The sequence below is a fragment of the Oncorhynchus keta genome, chromosome 34 (assembly GCF_023373465.1).
Source record: "Oncorhynchus keta strain PuntledgeMale-10-30-2019 chromosome 34, Oket_V2, whole genome shotgun sequence".
Lineage (NCBI taxonomy): Eukaryota > Metazoa > Chordata > Actinopteri > Salmoniformes > Salmonidae > Oncorhynchus > Oncorhynchus keta.
Window position 1 is genome coordinate 39,738,302 of NC_068454.1, and position 22,842 is coordinate 39,761,143.

The window sequence follows — 22,842 nt, forward strand, 5'->3', positions numbered from 1 at the left end:
TTTTGCGACCGGAGTCCGCACCTTTGGGGGCGGGGTCCTGTCACGTTCTGACCTTAGTTCTTTTGTTATGTCTTTGTTTTAGTATGCACAGGGCGTGAGTTGGGTGGGTTGTCTATGTTCCTTTTTCTATGTTGTGTTTTGCGTTTGGCCTGGTATGGTATGGTTCTCAATCAGAGGCAGGTGTCATTCGTTGTCTCTGATTGAGAATCATACTTAGGTAGCCTTTTCCCACTTGTGCTTTGTGGGTGATTATTTTCTGTTATGTGTATGTCACTTTTCAGAACTGTTTCATTTCGTTTCTCCTTTGTTATTTTGTTTAGTGTTCTCGGTTTAATAAATATATGATGAACACTTACCACACTGCGCTTTGGTCCTCACATCATTCCAACGACGAGCGTTTAAACAGGTGTTTGCTTACATGAAAGCAAATCCCCTTTTAATCCTCTCCTCAGGCCTGGCTGACCATGCTAAACAGAATCACTAAAAGCTGAGGGGAAAGGCAAAAGCCACCAACTGGCAGCTGGGCTAAACATGGGAATGCTTCCGAAATTGCACCCTATCCCCTATATAGTGCACTATTTTTGACTGTCACATGTGCAGGTCAGAGGAAATGCGTCTGCTTTTGGCAGCTTTAGAGTAGACCCACTGTACCACATAGCTAATCTGGATTTCATAACTGTGCTGTGTGTTGCACCGTCACTAATAATAACATAACAAATACGTCTGGGATAACTAGCCTGATGCTTGTGAAAATATTCAGCAATTCAGAAATCCCGAAATGTTGTAACATTTGATACAGTGATTTGATTCACAAAGACAGACCGAAGTGGTCTGAATAAAAAGGTAAAACAGCCTACCTTCTTACACTAGCTTTACCATCTCCTCACTCTGCTTTAGAATATGAATATGAATAACTGGTTATCACCGTTATTTACAGCATGAATAACTGGTTATCGTCGTTATTTACAATGTGAATAACTGGTTATCACCATTATTTACAACACAAATAACTGGTTATCGCCATTATTTAGAACATGAATAACTGGTTATCACCATTATTTACAACATCAATAGCTGGTTATCACCATTATTTACAACATGAATAACTGGTTTATCACCATTATTTACAACATTAATAACTGGGCATCACCATTATTAACAACATGAATAACTGGTTATCACCGTTATTTACAACATTAATAACTGGTTATCGCCGTTATTTACTTAAGTGATAACGCCCTCGAAGTCTGTGTTTTTTGAGGATAAATTGGCACGGGTGTTGTTAAGCCCGAGATGAAGTCAAGGACCGGCTTCGAGGGCATTATCACTTTTATACAACGGGTTACCAACATATTCCAATAATGGTTGGCATATTTTCAGTAAAAATGTTATTTAGATGTATTTATTTATACCACAATATATATATGGTTGCTGGTTGTTATTTCTATTGGTTTGGTTGCCAGAGACTCGACCCAGTCGTTCCGTCTTTTGGTCCTGTATCTAGAGACGTGACCCAGTTGTTCAGTCTTTTGGTTCTGTATCTAGAGACGTGACCCAGTTGTTCAATCTTTTTGTTCTGTATCTAGATACGTGACTCAGTTGTTCAGTCTTTTTGTTCTCTATCTAGGGACGCAACCCAGTCATTCATTCTAAATGTTCCATTGCCATACTGGCTGGCAATATTCTTATCATTTGTTTGCTAGCTAGCCAACTACAGCTAACTTATAGTCACGTCAAACAGTGTAGCCAGAATATCAATGAAGTAACTACGTTTTTTGGTTACTACATGATTTCATGTGTTATTTCATAGTGTTGATGTCTTCACTATCATTCTACACTGTAGAAAATAGTACAAATAAAGAAAAACCCTTGAATGAGTAGATGTGTCTAAATTTGGACTGGTACTGTGTATCCCCAAAAAAGTATTCTGATTCAGAATTTTGATTGGCTGAGAAACACTGTCTGTCTGTCTGTCTGTCTCGTTCTGACTCTTGTCATGTTCATTACTAAGGGACAACTGGAGATTGAATTTGAATATTGAAACAATGTTGCATAAGTCGCAGAGACAGACAGCAAGGTTTATACAAATATCCGCTGTAGAAAACTAAATGTTAGCGTAAAAGAAATGTGAGATAATGTCTCGATGCTTTGAAAAAAAATTAAATTGAACTTTTATTTAACTAGGCAAGTCATTTTTATAGTGGAGATCAAGTTTATAAATTGCCTGGCTGAGATGATGAGATAGTGAAATGCGCAGTCAGATGGAACAGAGTAAATGGGCATTTTAACGTCATAGATTTAGCCGGTGGTAACTTATGGAAAAGAAACCGTCTGGAATGCGGTTTTAACCAATCCCCATTCATGATTAGACCCACCTGTTGTATAAAACATTAATAACGTGTCATGATCATTAATTACAACATGAATAACTGCTTATGACCATTCCTCTTAAGTCCCCTCCTTGCGATGCCCTCCCTCCTTCGGCCCCACCTCACAACAGCAGCTGCAGATTTTCATATGTCAACACACACTCTGCAGTAGGCTCCATACCATCCCACCCAACGTGCTGTTTAAAAACCAGCCAAATTAATATGGGTTTTTAGAAGTAAATGATTCCTTGCGTTCTCTTATCCTGCTTCTTCCACAGTCCGTTTCAACCACTTCAAAGGCCCTGACTACTATTCATCAGAGCTGGGAATCAGTCTCATGGACACAACATATACGTCCCAAATGGCACCCTATTCCCTATACAGTGCACTATTTTTGACCAGAGCACTATGAAATAGGGTGCCATTAGGAACGCAGCCTACTTGGCTTCTCCCTCTGCCTTTTAAATAACCCAAGAAGCCCTACTCACTAGAGGGAAGTTCCGGACCAATGTTATAGCTTGTCCTCCGACAACAAACAGAATTTTGAGTGTTTGAAGGAGAAACCATGAGGCCGCTAGACTTGGCTAGAAGCATTGAGTTCTACAGTACTGATTCCACAGAAGAAAAAATAGGTCCGAGTGATCTGAAGTTGGCTGGACTATATGTATCAAGCGTTTCAGAGTGGGACCGCTGATCTAGGATCAGTTTAGCCTTAAATATCACAATGAATAAGCTGACATGGACAGGGACCTGATCCTAGATCAGCACTTCTACTCTGAGACGCTAAGGCTACATCTCTCAGCCTCAAACTGGGCAGTAGGTAGAGTTGAAGTCGGAAGTTTACATACACCGTAGCCAAATACATTCAAACTCAGTTTTTCACAATTCCTGACATTTAATCCTTGTAAAAATTCCCTGTCTTAGGTTAATTTAGATTAGGATCACCACTTCATTTTAAGAATGTGAAATGTAAGAATAATATTAGAGAGAATGATTTATTTCAGCTTTTCTTTCTTTCATCACATTCCCAGTGGGTCAGAAGTTTACATACACTCAATTAGTATTTGGTAGCATTGCCTTTAAATCGTGTAACTTGGGTCAAACGTTTTGAATTGTGGCCCATTCATCCTGACAGAGCTGGTGTAACGGAGTCAGGTTTGTGGGCCTCCTTGCTCGCACACGCTTTTTCAGTTCTTCTCACAAATCTTCTATGGGATTGAGGTCAGGGCTTTGTGATGGCCACTCCAATATCTTGACATTGTTGTCCTTAAGCCATTTTGCCACAATGTTGGAAGTATGCTTGGGGTCATTGTCCATTTGGAAGACCCATTTGCGACCAAGCTTTAACTTACTGACTGATGTCTTGAGATGTTGCGTCAATATATCCACATCATTTTCCATGCTAATGATGCCATCTATTTTGTGAAGTGCACCAGTCCCTCCTGCAGCAAAGCACCCCCACAACGTGATGCTGCCACCCCCGTGCTTCACGGTTGGTATGGTGTTCTTCGGCTTGTAAGCGCCCTCCTTTTCCTCCAAACATTTTGGCCAAACAGTTATATTTTTGTTTCATCAGACCAGAGGACATTTCTCCAAAAAGTACGATCTTTGTCCCCATGTGCAGTTGGAAACCGTAGTCTGGCTTTTTTTATGGCGGTTTTGGAGCAGTGGCTTCTTCCTTACGGAGCGGTTTCCTCCAGCATCTTCACAAGGTCCTTTGCTGTTGTTCTGGGATTGATTTGCACTTTTCACACCAAAGTACGTTCATCTCTAGGAGATAGAACGCATCTCCTTCCTGAGCGGTATGATGACTGCATGGTCCCATGGTGTTTATACTTGTATTGTTTGTACAGACGAACGTGATACCTTCAGGCGTTTGGAAATTGCTCCCAAGGATGAACCAGACTTGTGGAGGTCTACAATTTATTTTCTGAGGTCTTGGCTGATTTCTTTTGATTTTCCCATGAGGTCAAGCAAAGAGGGACTGAGTTTGAAGGTAGGCCTTGAAATACATCCACAGGTACACCTCCAATTGACTCAAATGATGTCAATTAGCCTATCAGAAGCTTCTAAAGCCATGACATCATTTTCTGGAATTTTCCAAGCTGTTGAAAAGCACAGTCAACTTAGTGTATGTAAACGTCAAACCCACTGGAATTGTGATACAGTGAATTATAAGTAAAATAATCTGTCTGTAAACAATTATTGGAAAAATTACTTTAGTAGATGTCCCAATCGACTTGCCAAAACTATAGTTTGTTAACAAGAAATATCTGGAGTGGTTGAAAAACAAGTTTTAATGACTCCAACCTAAGTGTATATAAACTTCCAACTTCAACTGTATGTAGGCAGTAGCTGGGCACGGCACAGGGTTATTCACGCTGCTTTACAATGGCAGATACAATATCAAAGCCAGCATGAATTATTTAGCAGCTATGATATTGCACAGGGGGGTTAGGAGGAATATGAGTCACAGTTATCAATTATGTCAACAGCAGCACAGAATTTGCATTCGGGAGATGCAAAGTATTACTGCCAACCAAGTCTGTCTTGGCCACAAAATGGTACAAAAATGTTGAAACACTGGTGAAACAGCTCACGATTTCAGCAGAGGCTATTGCAACAGGTCTTTTTCCTTCATTTTACTTTGATATAGGCCAAATTTGTCTACTTGGGTTAATGTACAATAGGGGATAGAATTGTAATGTCTTAGTGAAGTTAACTGCTTTGTTTTATTTTGGTCCAAATCAACTGGAGCCTTGACAAACATATGTCAATAACCAGACATAAAAATAAAAAACACTTACGGGGCCTCCCGGGTGGCGCAGTGATCTAAGGCTGTGCTCTGCTGTGCCACCAGAGACTCTAGGTTCGAGCCCAGGCTCTGGCGGCGCACCATTGGCCTAGCGTCGTCCGGGTTAGGGAGGGCTCTCGACCTTCGCCTACCCCAAGTCCGTACGGGACTTGCAGCGATGAGACAAGACAGTTAATACTAACAATTGGATACCACGGAATTGGGGAGAAAGAGGGGGTAAAAAAATATATATATTATTTGGCCAATAAAAAAGGTACAATTCAGAATACCGAATTAATTTCTAGTAGCACATGTAAATCCCCAAATCTCCTAGAGCCCCTGTTAGTAGAGGAACAGAACAGCCACATGTTGTTGGAGCTTTCAACCATCACTACCTTTTAATACTGTACACACCACTAACAGCGCAATGCAACACCGCTTTCTTCTCCACGATGAGTCTCGATTTGCCTTCCTCCCTCTTGTAGAATGCAAACATATTCTGACCGTTCTGATTGGTCTCAGAAACCGACGGGTTGGGACAGAGCCGACCTACATGATGACATGATCAACTTTGATACTCTGATACAGACTAAATTTATGTAGCGATTGATAGAGTAGCAGAATAAAATTCAGGATGAGTTGTCAGGCAATAAAACAGTAAAACGATCAAAGATTTTGGAGAAGATGAATGTATATTGTCCATATGAATAATGATCGATTGGACTTATCAGGGTAATGCAGACCCTGTTGAGATTGTTGACGATGCTATTCTCATGAGACACAAGAGGCACGGAGGACAATCTAGGTCCATTCCTGTGGGCATTGTGCAGAATGTGAATAGTAAGAGATGAGGAAAGGCTGAGTACTGGGGACTGAGTAACTGATTGAGTGGATGGGTGAGTGAGACTGTGTCCTTAATGGCACCCTATGTCCTATAGTGCACAACCTTTGACCAGAAGGGCCCTGGACAAAAGTAGTGCACTGCATAGGGAATAAGGTTCCAATTGAGACGCAACCCGAGTGTCGCTCACCTATGATCCCGCTGTCCTTGCTCTCGAGCGTGGAGCTGGGGCTGGCAATGGTTCCACAGGGGCTGGAGTGACTCAGAGGAGTTTTGCTGTGACCGCTGCTGCTGTGTCTGAGGCTGTGGCTGGCGTTGCTGTTCAGGGTGGAGCACGGGCTCTCTGTGCAGGGGGACGCCGTGCTACTGGTCAGACTGGAGCAGGGACTGATACCATGACTAGTCACTGAGCACTGGAGAAGGAGAAACACATTATATTTTGTTTTATTGATCCCACATGGCAGTCAAATATAAACTCAGCAAAAAAAGAAACGTCCTCTACCTGTCAAATGTGTTTATTTTTTGTGTAAATATTTGTATGAACATAACAAGATTCAACAACTAAGACGTAAACTGAACAAGTTCCACAGACATGTGACTAACAGAAGTGAAATAATGTGCCCCTGAATAAAGGGTGGGGGGGGTCAAAATCAAAAGTAACAGTCAGTACTGGTGTGGCCACCAGCTGCATTAAGTACTGCAGTGCATCTCCTCCTCATTGACTGCACCAGATTTGCCAGTTCTTGCTGTGAGATGTTACTCCACTCTTCCACCAAGGCACCTGCAATTTCCCGGACATTTCTGGGGAATGAGATCCGGGCTCTTCGCTGAACACTGACATTCCTGTCTTGCAGGAAATCACGCACAGAACGAGCAGTATGGCTGGTGGCATTGAAATGCTGAAGGGTCAAGTCAGGATGATCCTGCAGGAAGGGTACCACATGAGGGAGGAGGATGTCTTCCCTGCATAGCATTGAGATTGCCTGCAATGACAACAAGCTCAGTCCGATGATGCTGTGACACAAAGCCCCAGACCATGACGGACCCTCCACCTCCAAATCGATCCCGCTCCAGAGTACAGGCATCGGTGTAACGCTCATTCCTTCGACGATAAACGTGAATCCGACCATCGCCCCTGGTGAGACAAAACCATGACTCGTCAGTGAAGAGCACTTTTTGCCAGTCTTGTCTGGTCCAGCAACGGTGGGTTTGTGCCCATAGGCGACGTTGTTGCCAGTGAGGACCTGCTTTACAACAGGCCTTACAAGCCCTCAGTCCAGCCTCTCTCAGCCTATTGCAGACAGTCTGAGCACTGATGGAGGGATTGTGCGTTCCTGGTGTAACTCAGGACGTTGTTGTTGCCATCCTGTACCTGTCCCGCAGGTGTGATGTTCGGATGTACCGATCCCTGTGTAGGTGTTGTTACAAGTGGTCTGCCACTGCGAGGACGATCAGCTGTCCATCCTGCCTCCCTGTAGAACTGTTTTAGGCGTCTCACAGTACGGACATTGCAATTTATTGCCCTGGCCACATCTGCAGTCCTCATGCCTCACTGGGAAAAAGTGTTTAAACCCATTACAATGAAGATCTGTGAAGTTATTTGGATTTTTACAAATTATCTTTGAAAGACAGGGTCCTGAAAAAGAGACGTTTCTTTTTTTTATTCCAGTTCATTACTGAAATGCATGGGCATTTACAAAGATAAGGCACATAGGCCTATGACGTTGTCGTCATCATTGTCCTCATCAACAACAACAACATAATAAAACATGACAACAGAGGAAGAGAAAGAGCAGAGAGTAGAGCATTGAGCCAAGGAAAGAAAACTACTTCAATCAGTATGAATGGAATCTCATAGCTACAAAGTTTAACAATAAAAACCTGTTCATATTTTTCACTTGGGAATAAAGAGCGTGTCTCCTTATATGGAGCAGACTGGAAAATATGAGTCAAGTCAAATAGCTTTTTTTAACCTGAGCAAATAACCCGAATCATGCGCAAGCAATGCAAATTCCTGAGGAAATAAATTAGCAGTTTACATGTGAGCATGACACACAAGCTGAAGGCATGAGCTCGCTCAGTAAACAAAGCGAGGCATTCAAAACAGCAAACTCAGGCCTAAAACGATTCCAGGACCTGTATATCGGAGTAGGAGTGCTGATCTGGGATCAGTTCCCTCCTTTCCATAATATGGAATAGGATTCATTATGATCTAAAAGCTGAAACTGATCCTATATCAGTACACCTAGTCTGAGATGGATGATGAATATAGGCCCAGGCTGTAGACTAGACCTGAGCTAGAACAACTGAATACCAACTTACAATCTAACTACTCACCAGAATAACTCAACCCATGATTGATCACCATGTTCATTAGAAGTGCTAATGCCACAACCCCAACCTTTAGGTGTGTCACTTGTATTCTCCTCTCCACTGCCTCTCTCTCCCTATGCCATCCAGTGTGTATCCTAGGTCAGGATGAGTGCTTGATGGCTGGGGTTAGCATTATCGCCTAGAGGTGTGCTACATGCCTGCTCCCAAATGACACTTTATTCCCTATTTAGTGCACTAGATTTGACCAGTGCCCTATGGGTAGTGAACTATATATATATATATATATATATATATATATATATATATATATATATATATATATATATATATATATATATATATATAATATATAATATAAAGGGTTTAAACACTGATAATATATATATATATATCAAGGCCATCAGACTGTTAAACAGCCATCACTAACATAGACAGGCTGCTGCCAACATACAGACCCAAATCACCATCCACTTTAAGAAAGGTATCACTAGTCACTTTAAATAATGCCACTGTAATAATATTTATATATCCTGCATTACTCATCTCATATGTATATACTGTATTTAATACCATCTATGGCATCTTGCCTATGTCGCATGGCCATCGCTCATCCATATATTTATATGTACATATTCTTATTCCATCCCTTTACATTTGTGTGTTGCTGTTGTGAATTTGTTAGATTACGTGTTAGATATTACTGCACTGTCGGAACTAGAAGTACAAGCATTTCGCTACACTCTCATTAACATCTGTTAACCATGTGTATGTGACAAATAAAATGTGATTTGATTTTATTTGAATAGGGTGCTAATTTGGGACACAGTCCAGGAGCCTCCTAACACTGCCTCACCAAAGGGTTCTGCATGCTAACTCTTCCTCATCGTTTCCCATCTACATCACAATGTCACACTCTAGCTAAATGGTGATCAGGGTCAAATTCATAATGGAACACCACAACAACAAAATGTTTTGGCAATGGAAAACCAGGAGGTAGTCCCTCCCTGTTTCAGTCTGTTTTCTTCCGTTTGGTGCCTATTGAATAGGACCCATGTAATGTGGAGCAAAAGATAAGGCAACTTACATCACCCAACATACCACGCTGATAACATAATAGCTTAATGGCATTTACTCTAAGGGAGAATTAAAGAGATGATGCTTTTAAACTCTGATGGTAAAACAGCAGTGTAGAAGTCAATGGGATAGGGAATAGTTAAAGGTCATGCACAGTCAAAATCATGTTTTTCATTCAATTGGATGATATTTGGATAAAACCAGATCAAAGTAGGATGACCAAAGTATAAAAAATAACTGTTGATTCTACATTAATAAAATTGATTACTCGACTAAAAGTTGCATCATAAAGTTACTGGTCCCCTTCCCCCGTGTCAAACACCTTGATTCGGGAGGCTGGATTATTAAGGGATTTTGTGGCGTCACAAAATCTAAAATTTTAATACACCAATGGTAAAGTCTTATTCTCTTACCTAATTTAAATAAGTACCACCTTGTAACCAACATCGCAGAAGGCATGTTTGCAGAGGGGCGTGGTTTACATAGCTCTACTGGTGCCAACATTTGACTGCAGCGTATCAGAAAATATAATTACAGGTTTCCCGTATTCATCTAAGGGAAAGATACTTACAGTCAAGAAGCTAGGCAGGCGTATGTCGCATATCACTACTTCACAGGAGAGGCATTTGAACGCATTTTAATAATTTTTAATCAAAATGCGGAAAAAAAGCCTTCTAGAACATATAAACTTTCATGTGCCTTGATAACATACTTATTTATATGCCATCTGTAAATTAAAATATGTTTTTAAAATGACGAGCCAAGTTGGTTTAGCCACAGAAAAAGACAGAAACCTTGCCGCTAGTCATGACTGGCTATGATAATGGATGGACTGGACATGCTGAGAGATGAGTTCATATTGGTCTGCCATTTAGCACACTTCTGTCTATAACATGAGCTGCTCAGTAGGTGTAGATAATTCTTGCTACTGCGGCTTTTTTGAAAGATATAACGTTAGTCATGGAGAACTATAAAAGGGTTGCTACTGCTCTCAACAACATTGCTGCCCCGAATTTAGCAGGTGCAATCGACAAAAAAAGGTTGCGATGGAAAAAGTTGTGATGGACTACTTTCTGCACACAGTCAGTGTGAAACGGAGTGACACACTGCCGTGAAGTGTTCATCCATGTACGGGTAAGAGTCTAGCTACATTTTCAGATATGATACATTTCTAATTTTGTCAGACAGTTGTTTTTATTGCAAGTTAAAGCGTACGGTTCACTTGCTAGCGAACATTAGCTTGCTGGCTCGCTAGCTAAAGTTACGTGTATGATCTGTGTAGTAATAAAATTTGTATCTCAGAAATCCATTATCATTCCTAGTTATAGCCTAATGCTAACTAGCTAATATTGAACCTAGTTGGTTAGCTTTAGCTACCTACAGATTCATACTACAGCATTTCATGCATGGTGGCTAGCTATAATAATCATTTTGGACTGTAACTATGGGCTGGGATTATGGTTCATTGTTTAGCTAGGTAAATACATGTCTAAACAAAAGACTCCACTTCGCCAGTTGATTACATGGCGCATCAAGTTAGCCAGGTGTGTCTGGGGGGGATTACGGCAATCTATTGTATTTCATTGACATGTGTACATGTCTAAACAATAGTGACCCATCCACTCAGCTAGATGTGGCTGGGGGAGGGGGGTCATAGCATTTCTTTCACATGACCCATCAATTTAGACACATGTGTCTGGGTAAGCATAATCTAATAATTATAAAATACTTTTATCTGGACATTTTCTATTTTTGATATTGCTACTATGCAAATATGCAAGTAAACATTTCACTATACCGTTTACACCTGTATCCTGTGCATGTGACAAATAAACTTTGATTTTATTTGATTAGTTTGTGTCTACCAGAGACGGTAATGTGAGGAACAACATGACCTGCAACAAAGTCAGATTAGGATATAGGCCAAGGACTAGATAGTGTATTTTTACCTGGAGTTTTTCCTTATTGTAGGCTACTACTTTCACCACTTTTATTTACTACACTACCTTACTCATTCTGTTTAGCACATGGCCTCACAAGTGAATCCTTAAAGAGATAGGTGGGGCTAAGGTTAAGAGGGTGTGAACGATGCTGAATAAGACAAAGAAGAGCTTTTCAGTACAGTAGGTGTAACAAAATATTCAAGTGCCATTTCTCAAAAGTGGGGTTACAAGTTCATCAACTATCAAAGAAGTAATTCATTCCCAATTGTTCCTCAACTGCAGTGTTGATATACCATTTTGTAGCTCTGAGTCTCTACTTTAATCAATGCAAAAAAACACCAACTAAAAATGTATCTACAGAAGACCCAATTGAGGTGATGAGGTCACATAGGTTTCCACGTTGCGTTGCAGTTCTTGACACAACTCGGTGTGCCAGGCACCTAATTACTATACCCAGTTCGAAGGCACCTAAATATTTTGATTTTGCCTTGCCCATTCACCATCTGAATGGGTCACATACACAATCCATGTATCAATTGTCTCAATGCCAAAACATCCTTCTTTAACCTGTCTCTTTCCACTTTCATCTACACTGATTGAAGTGGACTGGGCAGGTGACATCAAGAAGGGTTCATAGCTTTCACCTGGATTCACCTGATCAGCCTATGTCATGGAAAGAGCAGGTGTCCTTAATGTTTTGTGCACTCAGTGTATATATTTTATGAAAAGTACCCAGACTTTACCCTGTAAAGCTTCAACTGAATGTGTCCAAGATGAACTAGCTAACTAGTTTGATAAACAGTGCTGACAATTCCTTTTTTTCCATATTGATGCTGTTACAAAGCAGTTGGATAAAACACTCTTTGAGAAACCATGATGTGATGATGTATGACAGGATTGGATGTTGCATGCAATTTCAATGTTGTTTGAGTTGCTTTGTGTATCAGCAAATTTGCTTGAGATAATCTAACTGCATCCATGTTGCTTGACATAGGCGTTCTCAAAGAACCGTCAGTCGAGGTGAGCTCCCCGCCCACTCATTCTGTCTTTTCAGACTTCCTGGTAGTTTGCCCTAAGAGAAAAATACTCTTTGAAAAATATTGCAGGTGATGTTTTAGTCACTCAAAGGGCTATTTTACATGGGAATTAGAACGACTGCTCAGGGACCTTTTAGCAGATGATCAATACTTCCCAACGTTTCTCTCTAAAGCAATGAGAAGAACATCATTCTAGATTGACAAAAAAAACATCACAAAACCAGTGTTACCCTAATTTCTTGGGATTCTCACTGACATCTCGACAAATGAATATGATTCACAAAATATAAGCTTCTTAAAAGTGACTAGAATGACCGATTCTGGGCCAAAATGTGTCAAAGAAGCATGAAGAGAAAAATCAATGGGGAGCTCTGCTCCCTTTCACTGAGCTTCTGACTAATTAGCAGAGCCAAACAAACTGAGCAGAATACTTGACATAACTCTATTTCTGGAGGTAAGCTCGTACACTTCTGTTACATACTCAAGTGCCCCTGCAAGAGCCACTCAAGTTTGCCTAAGATCATCACACTGGATACCTCAGGCTCATACTCCAACACTAACACACTTGAGCAGTTTAACTAACCAAACATTCACTTAGTTTACAGACACAAAACATCTCTGAGAACATGTTGATGTTAGAGTTTAGAGTTACCCTTATTCGCCGCAATTAGTATCATTTCCGTGGAAGAATTGAGACTTTAATCCAAGTCCAAAGAAGCGGGGGCAAATGCGAGCGCAAGCTGCACCAAAAAAGCATCCTTTCTTCTTTCCCCTCTTTTCACACTCTCTCAACTCCCCTCCCTCCCCTCCCTTTTTCTAGCTCTCTATCTCTGTTGTTGTGCGGCTGCTGCAGCAGCTGCAGGGGGAAATGAAATACCTTCTTTTCATTCTTGTCTTCCATAGGTATGCGAGCTGTGCCTGGGATCCCTTCTCCCAGTAAGAAGCCCAGCCTTGTCATCAGCTCCTGAGTGGCAGGGGAGGAGGAGGAGCTTGGCTCTTTCTCGGCTTGCAGCGCTGCTGTGTGAGAGAAGAGAATTGACTCACGTTAATATTCACAGGCAGGCCAAACCAGAGAGAGTGACTGGCTCTGCCCCAGCTGCCGCGCTCCACACACACACACACACACACACACACACACACACACACACACACACACACACACACACACACACACACACACACACACACACACAGAAAGACACACACACACAGCTGCACACATGCACACACGCACACACACTGCTGCTGGGGATGCGCAGGCAGAGAGGAAGGCATACTAACACAGATGTGGATACAGAAAGCATGGAGCACAGCACAGTGCAGCTCAGTGCACTACAGAGGGAGTACTCTGCAGGGTTTGCTTGCACAAGTCCAGCCTGCCTGCCTCGTTAGGAATGCTGTGACAGTGTCTGTCTCTCTTCAAGTCGAGCGTGCCATTCTACATGATGCAGCTCTCACTCATTTACATTTACATTTAAGTCATTTAGCAGACGCTCTTATCCAGAGCGACTTACAAATTGGAACTCAAAGAGCCTCGTAAAATCAATGAGGATCACAATAGTAGAATGAAATAGAAAAGGCTTCACTTTTTGGTCTTAACTGTTGTCTCCTGTCAATGTTACCAAAAAAATAAAACAATTAAAAAAATATTAAAAAAGGATCGCAAAAAAAAATCCCTTTTGGAGGATTCCCGGAGTCAGGAGGGAATAAGCAGGAAATCCGGAATCCTCCAAAAAATGATTTCGGGAAAACCAGGGAAAAAAAAACATTTATTGAAAGTTCCCAGAATTTTGCAAACCTAGTGTCAACCCCTTGCTATTGTACTTGTGTTGAGTGGACTGCATTATATATTTATTTGGCATAACTTCACTGACAGTGTAGGCCTTTATCCTCTTACATGTAGCCTGCTGTATACTTGTCTGCTATGATGTTCCAAAGAATGTACGTTGGTTTTAACTGCTAATAAATCATGAGCTCACAAAACATTGACCAACAAACACACTGCAAACCAATACATCCACAACTGGGTGATGACGCTGTTATTTTGTATGTACATTACCCCAACATGTTAATGAGGAGCCAGGGGGATATAGGCTCCACATATGATGGGCTGACCATAGAAATAGTATGATATGATTAGTATTAATATTTATATGGGGCTGACAACCTTGTCACGCCACCCCTAAGGGCAGTGGGGAGGCCTGGGGTACAATAAGTTATTATACCGCATTCTGTCAGCACCTCCCCCTTCCCTCTCTCTTCAAGTTATTAATAATGCTGGCAGTCCATCTGATTAAATACAAACCTGTCCAGCCACATAATATACTGCCAAGACATAATGAAGTCAAAACTAATGCCGCCGCCACCACACACACACACACACACACACACACACACACACACACACACACACACACACACACACACACACACACACACACACACACACACACACACACACACACACACACACACACACGTGTATACGGACACGCATGCACACACACACATTTACAATTATTTGCTGCTGTGGTGGCAGGGGACGCAAGAAAAATCCAAACATTTTATTATAATATGAAATCTGCTGATGGATGCAATGTAGACTGATTTCATTGAATGCAAAACAAGACTGACCCCGCAGCAGAAACCACTCTACCATCATGAACATGTTTACTTCTCTACTCCCAAGACATTCTCTTACAAACTGTGTATTACTATTGTATTATCTATAGGAACAAATGCTACAACATATTGGTTGAGCAGGAGGATGTTCCAAACATAGAAACAGAATTACGCAATTCTATTTCTATGATTCCAACCTGGTTGAGGGTTAAGAGGAGAAATCCAGCAAAAATATACATTTGATCAAACAGAGAGGAGGAGAGAGGGAGGGGAAGAGAGAAATTATGGAAAATCTCATTACTATCCTCCCTTAAGGAATTAACCAAGGAGACCCACTCCACCAACGCACACAAGCTCCATCTCTCCTCCTCTTCCACTACACCCCTCCCCCTCCTTTGCCCTCTAACTCACTTCATTTCACTGCCTTCAGATCAAAATCAAACCAAGTTTGATTGGTTGCATACAAATATTGAGCAGATGTTATTGCGGGTGTAGCGAAATGCTTGTGCTCCTAGCTCCAACAGTGCAGTAATATCGAACAATTCACAACAATACACACAAGTCTAAAAGTAAAATAATGGAATTAAGAAAAATATAAATAAAGGGAACACTAAAATAACACATCCTAGATCTGAATGAATGAAATATTCTTATTAAATCCTTCTTTTTTTTTCTTTACATAGTTGAATGTGCCGACAACAAAATCACACAAAAATGATCAATGGAAATCAAATGTATCAACCCATGGAGGTCTGGATTTGGAGTCACACTCAAAAGTGGAAAACCACACTACAGGCTGATCCAACTTTGATGCAATGTCCTTAAAACAAGTCAAAATGGGGCTCAGTAGTGTTTGTGGCCTCCACGTGCCTGTATGACCTCCCTACAATGCCTGGGCATGCTCCTGATGAGGTGGCGGATGGTCTCCTGAGGGATCTCCTCCCAGATCTGGACTAAAGCATCCACCAACTCCTGGACAGTCTGTGGTGCAACGTGGCTTTGGTGGATGGAGCGAGACATGATGTCCCAGATGTGCTCAATTGGATTCAGGTCTGGGGAACGGACGGGCCAGTCCATAGCATCAATGCCTTCCTCTTGCAGGAACTGCTGACACACTCCAGCCACATGAGGTCTAGCATCGTCTTGCATTAGGAGGAACCCAGGGCCAACCGCACCAGCATATGGTCTCACAAGGGGTCTGAGGATCTCATCTCGGTACCTAATGGCAGTCAGGCGAGCACATGGAGGGCTTTGCGGCCCCCCAAATAAATGCCACCCCACACCATGACTGACCCTCCGCCAAACCGATAATGCTGGAGGATGTTGCAGGCAGCAGAACATTCTCCACAGCGTCTCCAGACTCTGTCACATCTGTCACATGGGCTCAGTGTGAACCTGCTTTCATCTGTGAAGAGCACAGGGCGCCAGTGGCGAATTTGCCAATCTTGGTGTTCTCTGGCAAATGCCAAACGTCCTGCATGGTGTTGGGCTGTAAGCACAACCCCCACCTGTGGACGTCGGGCCCTCATACCACCCTCATGGAGTCTGTTTCTGACCGTTTGAGCAGACACATGTACATTTGTGGCCTGCTGAAGGTCATTTTGCAGGGCTCTGGCAGTGCTCCTCCTGCTCCTCCTTGCACAAAGGCGGAGGTAGAGGTCCTGCTGCTGGGTTGTTGCCCTCCTACGGCCTCCTCCACGTCTCCTGATGTACTGGCCTGTCTCCTGGTAGCGCCTCCATGCTCTGGACACTACGCTGACAGACACAGCAAATCTTCTTGCCACAGCTCGCATTGATGTGCCATCCTGGATGAGCTGCACTACCTGAGCCACTTGTGTGGGTTGTAGACTCCGTCTGATGCTACCACTAGAGGGAAAGCACTGCAAGCATTCAAAAGTGACCAAAACATCAGCCAGGAAGCATATGAACTGAGAAGTGGTCTGTGGTCACCACCTGCAGAACCACTCCTTTATTGGGGGTGTATTGCTAATTGCCTATAATTTCCACCTGTTGTCTATTCCATTTGCACAACAGCATGTGAAATTTATTGTCAATCAGTGTTGCTTCCTAAGTGGACAGTTTGATTTCACAGAAGTGTTTAAGTGGTCCCTTTATTTTTTTGAGCAGTGTATATATATATATATATATATATATATATATATATATATATATATATATATATATGTGTGTGATGAATAGACATTATGGACAGTATGCGGATAGAATATTTAGTATATCTGAAGAATACGTAGAATAGAAATGTACTGTGTACAGTTGAAGTCGGAAGTTACATACACTTAGGTTGGAGACATTAAAACTCGTTTTTCAACCACTCTACAAAGTTATTGTCAACAAACTATAGTTCTGGTAAGTCGATTGGGACATCTACTAAAGTAATTTTTACAACAATTGTTTACAGACAGATTATTTCACTTATAATTCACTGTATCACAATTCCAGTGGGTCAGAAGTTTACATTCACTAAGTTGACTGTGCCTTTAAACAGCTTGGAAAATTTCAGAAAATTATGTCATGGCTTTAGAAGCTTCTGATAGGCTAATTGACATAATTTTAGACAATTGGAGATGTACCTGTGGATATATTTCAAGGCCTACCTTCAAACTCAGTGCCTCTATGCTTGACATCATGGGAAAATCAAAAGAAATCAGTCAAGACATTTTTTTTGTAGACCTCCACAAGTCTGGTTCATCCTTGGGAAAATCTTCAAAACGCCTAAAGGTACCATGTTCATCTGTACAAACAATAGTACGCAAGTATAAACACGATGGGACTATGCAGCCGTCATACCGCTCAGGAAGGAGATACGTTATGTCTCCTAGAGATGAACGTACTTTGGTGCGAAAAGTGCAAATCAATCCCAGAAAAAGAGCAAAGGACCTTGTGAAGATGCTGGAGGAAACCGGTACAAAAGTATCTATATCCACAGTAAAACGAGTCCCATATCGACACAACCTGAAAGACCGCTCAGCAAGGAAGAAGCCACTTCTCCAAAACCGCCATAAAAAAATCCAGACTAAGGTTTGCAATTGCACATGGGGACAAAGATCGTACTTTTTGGTACTCTGGTCTGATGAAACAAAAATAGAACTGTTTGGCCATAATGACCATCGTTATGTTTGGAGGAAAAGGGGGATGCTTGCAAGCCGAAGACACCATCCCAACCGTGAAGCATGGAGTTGGCAGCATTATGTTGTGGAGGTGCTTTGCTGCAGGAGGGACTGGTGCACTTCACAAAATAGATGGCCATTATGTGGATATATTGAAGCAACATCTCAAGACAGCAGTTTGGTCGCAAATGGGTCTTCCAGATGGACAATGACCCCAAGCATACTTCCATAGTTGTGGCAATGGCTTTAGGACAACAAAGTCAAGATATTAGAGTGGCCATCACAAAGCCCTGACCTCAATCCCATAGAAAATGTGACTTGCCCTGACTCAGTTAGACCAGCTCTGTCAGGATGAATGGGCCAAAATTCACCCAATTTATTGTGGGAAGGTTGAGGAAGGCTACCCAAAACATTTGACCCAAGTGCAACAATTTAAAGGCAATGCTACCAAATACTAATTGTGTGTATGTAAACTTCTGACCTACTGGGAATGTGATGAAAGAAATAAAGGCTGAAATAAATAATGATCTCTAATATTATTCTGACATTTCACATTTTTAAAATAAAGTGCTGATCCTAACTGACCTAAAACAATTAATTTTTACTCTGATTAAATGTCAGGAATTGTGAAAAACTTCAACTTCAACTGTATATTTTTTGTTATTGTTGATTTTTTTTTTTAAACAAACAGTATAATCTTTGTAAATTATATCATATATAGGACTGGTGGAGTTATGTCACAAATGCTGTTAAAAAAATACATGGAACTGTCTGCTCTCTCCAAAATAACAACAAACTGATTGCACCATTAGCGCAAAAACAATGGAGGTGACAAGTGGAAGGGGGAGAAGGTAAGGAACTTCTGTCGTTCTTACATTAAAGACCAAAATTGGCTAAAGAAAATTATGATAAGTAAAAAAGTATACCAGTTTCATTTAAGGACCAAAAATGTACAGCTGCCCCATACAGGTTGGAAAATATACCTTCTAAATTATTTGTCTATATTCATTTTATTGAAAAACACAGTTTCCATCATCATTTGACGCAATAAAGAAAGTTTGACAAAAGAAAAATCCACCCTTGTCAAACAGATAACACTTTTGTTGATCTTTAGAACATTTCTCCTATATCTGCCGTTTCCATTACACACGTTGCTTTTATCAAATAAACCTGGAAACCTGCCGAGAGAGAGACAGACAGAGGCAGAGAGCGAGAGAAAAAGGGAAATGGAGATAGAGAGCTGCGAGAGCTAGCTAGCGGTGCTCCTAGGCCGAACCTGCCTTGCCTGTGTTACTTAAGGATCCACCCCTTTTTTTCTATATTTGCCTAAAATGACATACCCACATCTAACTGCCTGTAGCTCAGCAAGGATATGCATATTCTTGGTACTATTTGAAAGGAAACACTTTGAAGTTTGTGGAAATGTGAAAGGAACGTAGGAAAATATAATACAATAGATCTGGTAAAAGATAATACAAAAAAAACATTTTTTTTGTACCATCATCTTTGAAATGCAAGATAAAGGCCATAATGTATTATTCCAGCCCAGTTGCAATTTAGATTTTGGCCAGTAGATGGCAGCAGGGTATGTGCAAAGTTTCAGACTGATCCAATGAACCATTGTATTTCTGTTAAAAATGTTGTATCAAGACTGTCCAAATGTGCCTAATTTGTTTATTAATAACTTTTCATGTTCAACATTTACATTTACATTTAAGTCATTTAGCAGACGCTCTCATGGTGCACACTCCTCAAACAATAACATGGTATTATTTCACTGTAATAGCTGGACAGTGCAGTTAGATTAACACAAATTTAAACTTTCTGACAATATCAGATAGGTCTATGTCCTGGGAAATGTTCTTGTTACGTACAACCTCATGCTAATCGCATTAGCCTACATTAGCTCAACCGTACCATGGATGGGACACCTATCCAGAAGAAGTTTAATGCTGCGCCCTGGCTCTTTTACCTGAGGCCGTGCAGGTTAGAGCTGGCACACACAGGGGACTACGTCCCAAATCGCACATTATTCCCTACATAGTGCAGTATGTTTGACCAGGGCATACTCACCAGTTACCTTCATGGCACCTAGCTCTCATAAGGACCCTATAAAGAGGGCATATTTGTGTTCTCCTGTTGCCATATCTCTGTGCAGACCACTGGGCATGGAAAGGAAGCCAGGGGCCAGTGATGGCTCAGTCACTTCAGCCACTCACAGACACACACACCTCAGTTCTGGCATAGAAGAGCCTTGGTCAGTTAGGCTCCTTATAGTGTAACCCTGAATCATTCTCAAAAAGCTCACACCAACATTTTTACTGTACTGCTTACAATTTTGAGAGATTTGCTATTTAGTCAGTTTAACAATTCCCATTAAAAATAGCACTGGATTGATGAGAAAGAGCCTACTGGGTGACCCATTTGGGAATAAAATGGCAAAGTCACTGATGTAAATGCCAACCTGTTATCATTTACAAACCAGTGTGACATCTGACGTGCTGTGTACCGCTGTGTGTGCTGTGTGAAATTGGGGTCACCGAGCTGAGCCACAACACTTAAGGCAGTAATGATGCAGTTGCTTAGCTATCCTGACAGCTGTGGCATTTATTAGCCAGCAAAATACCTGTAATAAAAACAGATCTGCACATTACGTATGAGATACAGCAGCCTTAATTCATCCCTATGACAACAAATCAAAGGTATCAGTGGGACTATGGAGCAGCAGAGGCAGAGGAACACTACTCCTCATTATGAAGCCAGAGATGGAACAGTACTTTGTTTCAACCGCCGCAAAGGAGTCGAGAAGAAAGGTGAACGTTGTTGATTTGTTTTTTCACTATTACATTATGTCCAAAAATCGGCCCATTTTTGTGCAATTGTTAGCATAAAGCACACGCCTGTAGAGCACCTCATCAGTGTGTCATGTAAAAATAAATATAAACCCAAAGACCAATATAAGTATAGGAGGGAAGCTCAAGAGAAAATAACACACAGGTAGGCGTATTTGTTTGTTGAACGCTTGTCTGTATTGTCTACCTTAACATTTTCCCAGGGTTTTTGTGTCTCCCAGAGATGGATGCAATATACTTTTCTTAGCACTTGTCTAAAGCAGGCTTTCAGAGCTCATAATTTCAGATTTCTCATCAAATCCTCCCCTAAGTGTCTCAGAGTGCCAGATTGGGTCCAAAATGGCACCGTATTCCCTAAATATTGCACTAGTTTTGATCAGAGCCCGATTGGCCCTGTTCAAAAGTAGTGCACTACATAGGGAAATATGGTGACATTTGGGACTTGATCCTTTTGGTAACTCAGTCTGGGCCAGCTGGTGACGAGAAAACGTGACAAACATTCCTGTCCAGAATGAGTTTACAGAAGAGGCGTAAAGCAGACATTTTAACCGTCCTATAAAGTTGCTAACAGAAGTGTGAAAGTCAGACCTTCTTCTCCTAAACTGAATTTGAACACCCCATAAATTGTGATTTCTGACAGATATGAGGGGTGGTGGTTTGTGCCAGGACATTCATAGCAACCGTGATACTGTAGCAGCTGTAAGTAATAGTAATATATACATTGCCTTTGTAAAGTATTCAGACCCTTTGACTTTTATCAGATTTTGTTAAGTTACAGCCCTTAAATAAAATGGATTAAAAATGTTTTTATCTTCACACAATAACCCATAATGACAAATTGAAAACAGGTTTTAAGAAATGTTTGCAAATGCATTACAAATAAAAATGAGACTCGAAATTGAGCTCAGGTGCATCCTGTTTCCATGGAGATGTCTGCAGCATTGAAGGTCTGCAGGAACACAGTGGCGTCCATCATTCTTAAATGGAAGAAGTTTAGAACCACCAAGACTCTTCCTAGAGGTCAAACTGAGCAATTGGGGGAGAAGGGAAAGGGAGATACCTAGTCAGTTTTACAACTGAATGCATTCAACTGAAATGTGTCTTCCACATTTAACCCAACCCCCCTGAATCAGAGAGGTGCTGGGGGGTGCCATAATCGACATCCACGTCTTCGGCACCCGGGGAACAGTGGTTTAACTGCCTTGCTCAGGGACAGAATACAACAGATTTTTGCTGTAGCACCTTCTGTAGCACCTTCTTCACCACTGTCTGTGTGAAGGGACCATTCCCGGAACTTGAAGCTTTTGACCCTCTCCCCTGCGGCCCGTCAATGTGGATGGGGGCGTGTTCTCTCTCCTGTAATCCACGATCAGCTTCTTTGTTTTGTTTGACGATTCCTGGCACCACTCTGCCAAGGCTTTCACCTCCTCCCTGTAGGCTGTAATCAGGCATATACCACTGTTGTGTTGTCAGCTAACTTGGATGATTTTTATTTTTTTTAAACTCAGACAAAACAGAGATGCTAGTTCTAGGTCCCAAGAAACAAAGAGGTCTGCTGTTGGATCTGACAATTAATCTTGATGGTTGTACAGTCGTCTCAAATAAAACTGTGAAGGACCTCGGTATTACACGGGACCCTGATCTCTCTTTTGACGAACATATCAACAAAATTTCAATGGCAGCATGCTTCTACATCGGAATAGCCTGCTGTTTGGGGTTTCTGTATAAGCACTTTGTGACATCTGCTGTGACAAGGGCTTTATAAATGCATTTGATTGACTGATTGATGATTGAGTTGGAGACGTGCGTAGCCACGCAGTCATAGGTGAACAGGATACATGAGGGGGC

At 41.5% G+C, this 22,842-nt stretch overlaps 1 protein-coding gene across 7 annotated transcripts in view; it reads right to left on the minus strand.

The window, feature by feature from the left end:
- Positions 1-22,842, minus strand: part of LOC118367119 (protein TANC1-like) — a 266,705-nt gene that overhangs the window by 102,652 nt on the left and 141,211 nt on the right. For 5 of the 7 annotated variants that reach the window (XM_035750185.2, XM_035750181.2, XM_052493855.1 and 2 more), the window contains 2 exons: positions 13,270-13,409; positions 6,195-6,417 (listed from right to left, as the gene is read on the minus strand). In XM_035750185.2, coding sequence (XP_035606078.1) covers positions 6,195-6,417; positions 13,270-13,409 — 363 coding nt within the window. The remainder of the gene's footprint in view (positions 1-6,194; positions 6,418-13,269; positions 13,410-22,842) is intronic. The other 2 variants (XM_052493856.1, XM_035750184.2) reach the window with 1 other exon arrangement.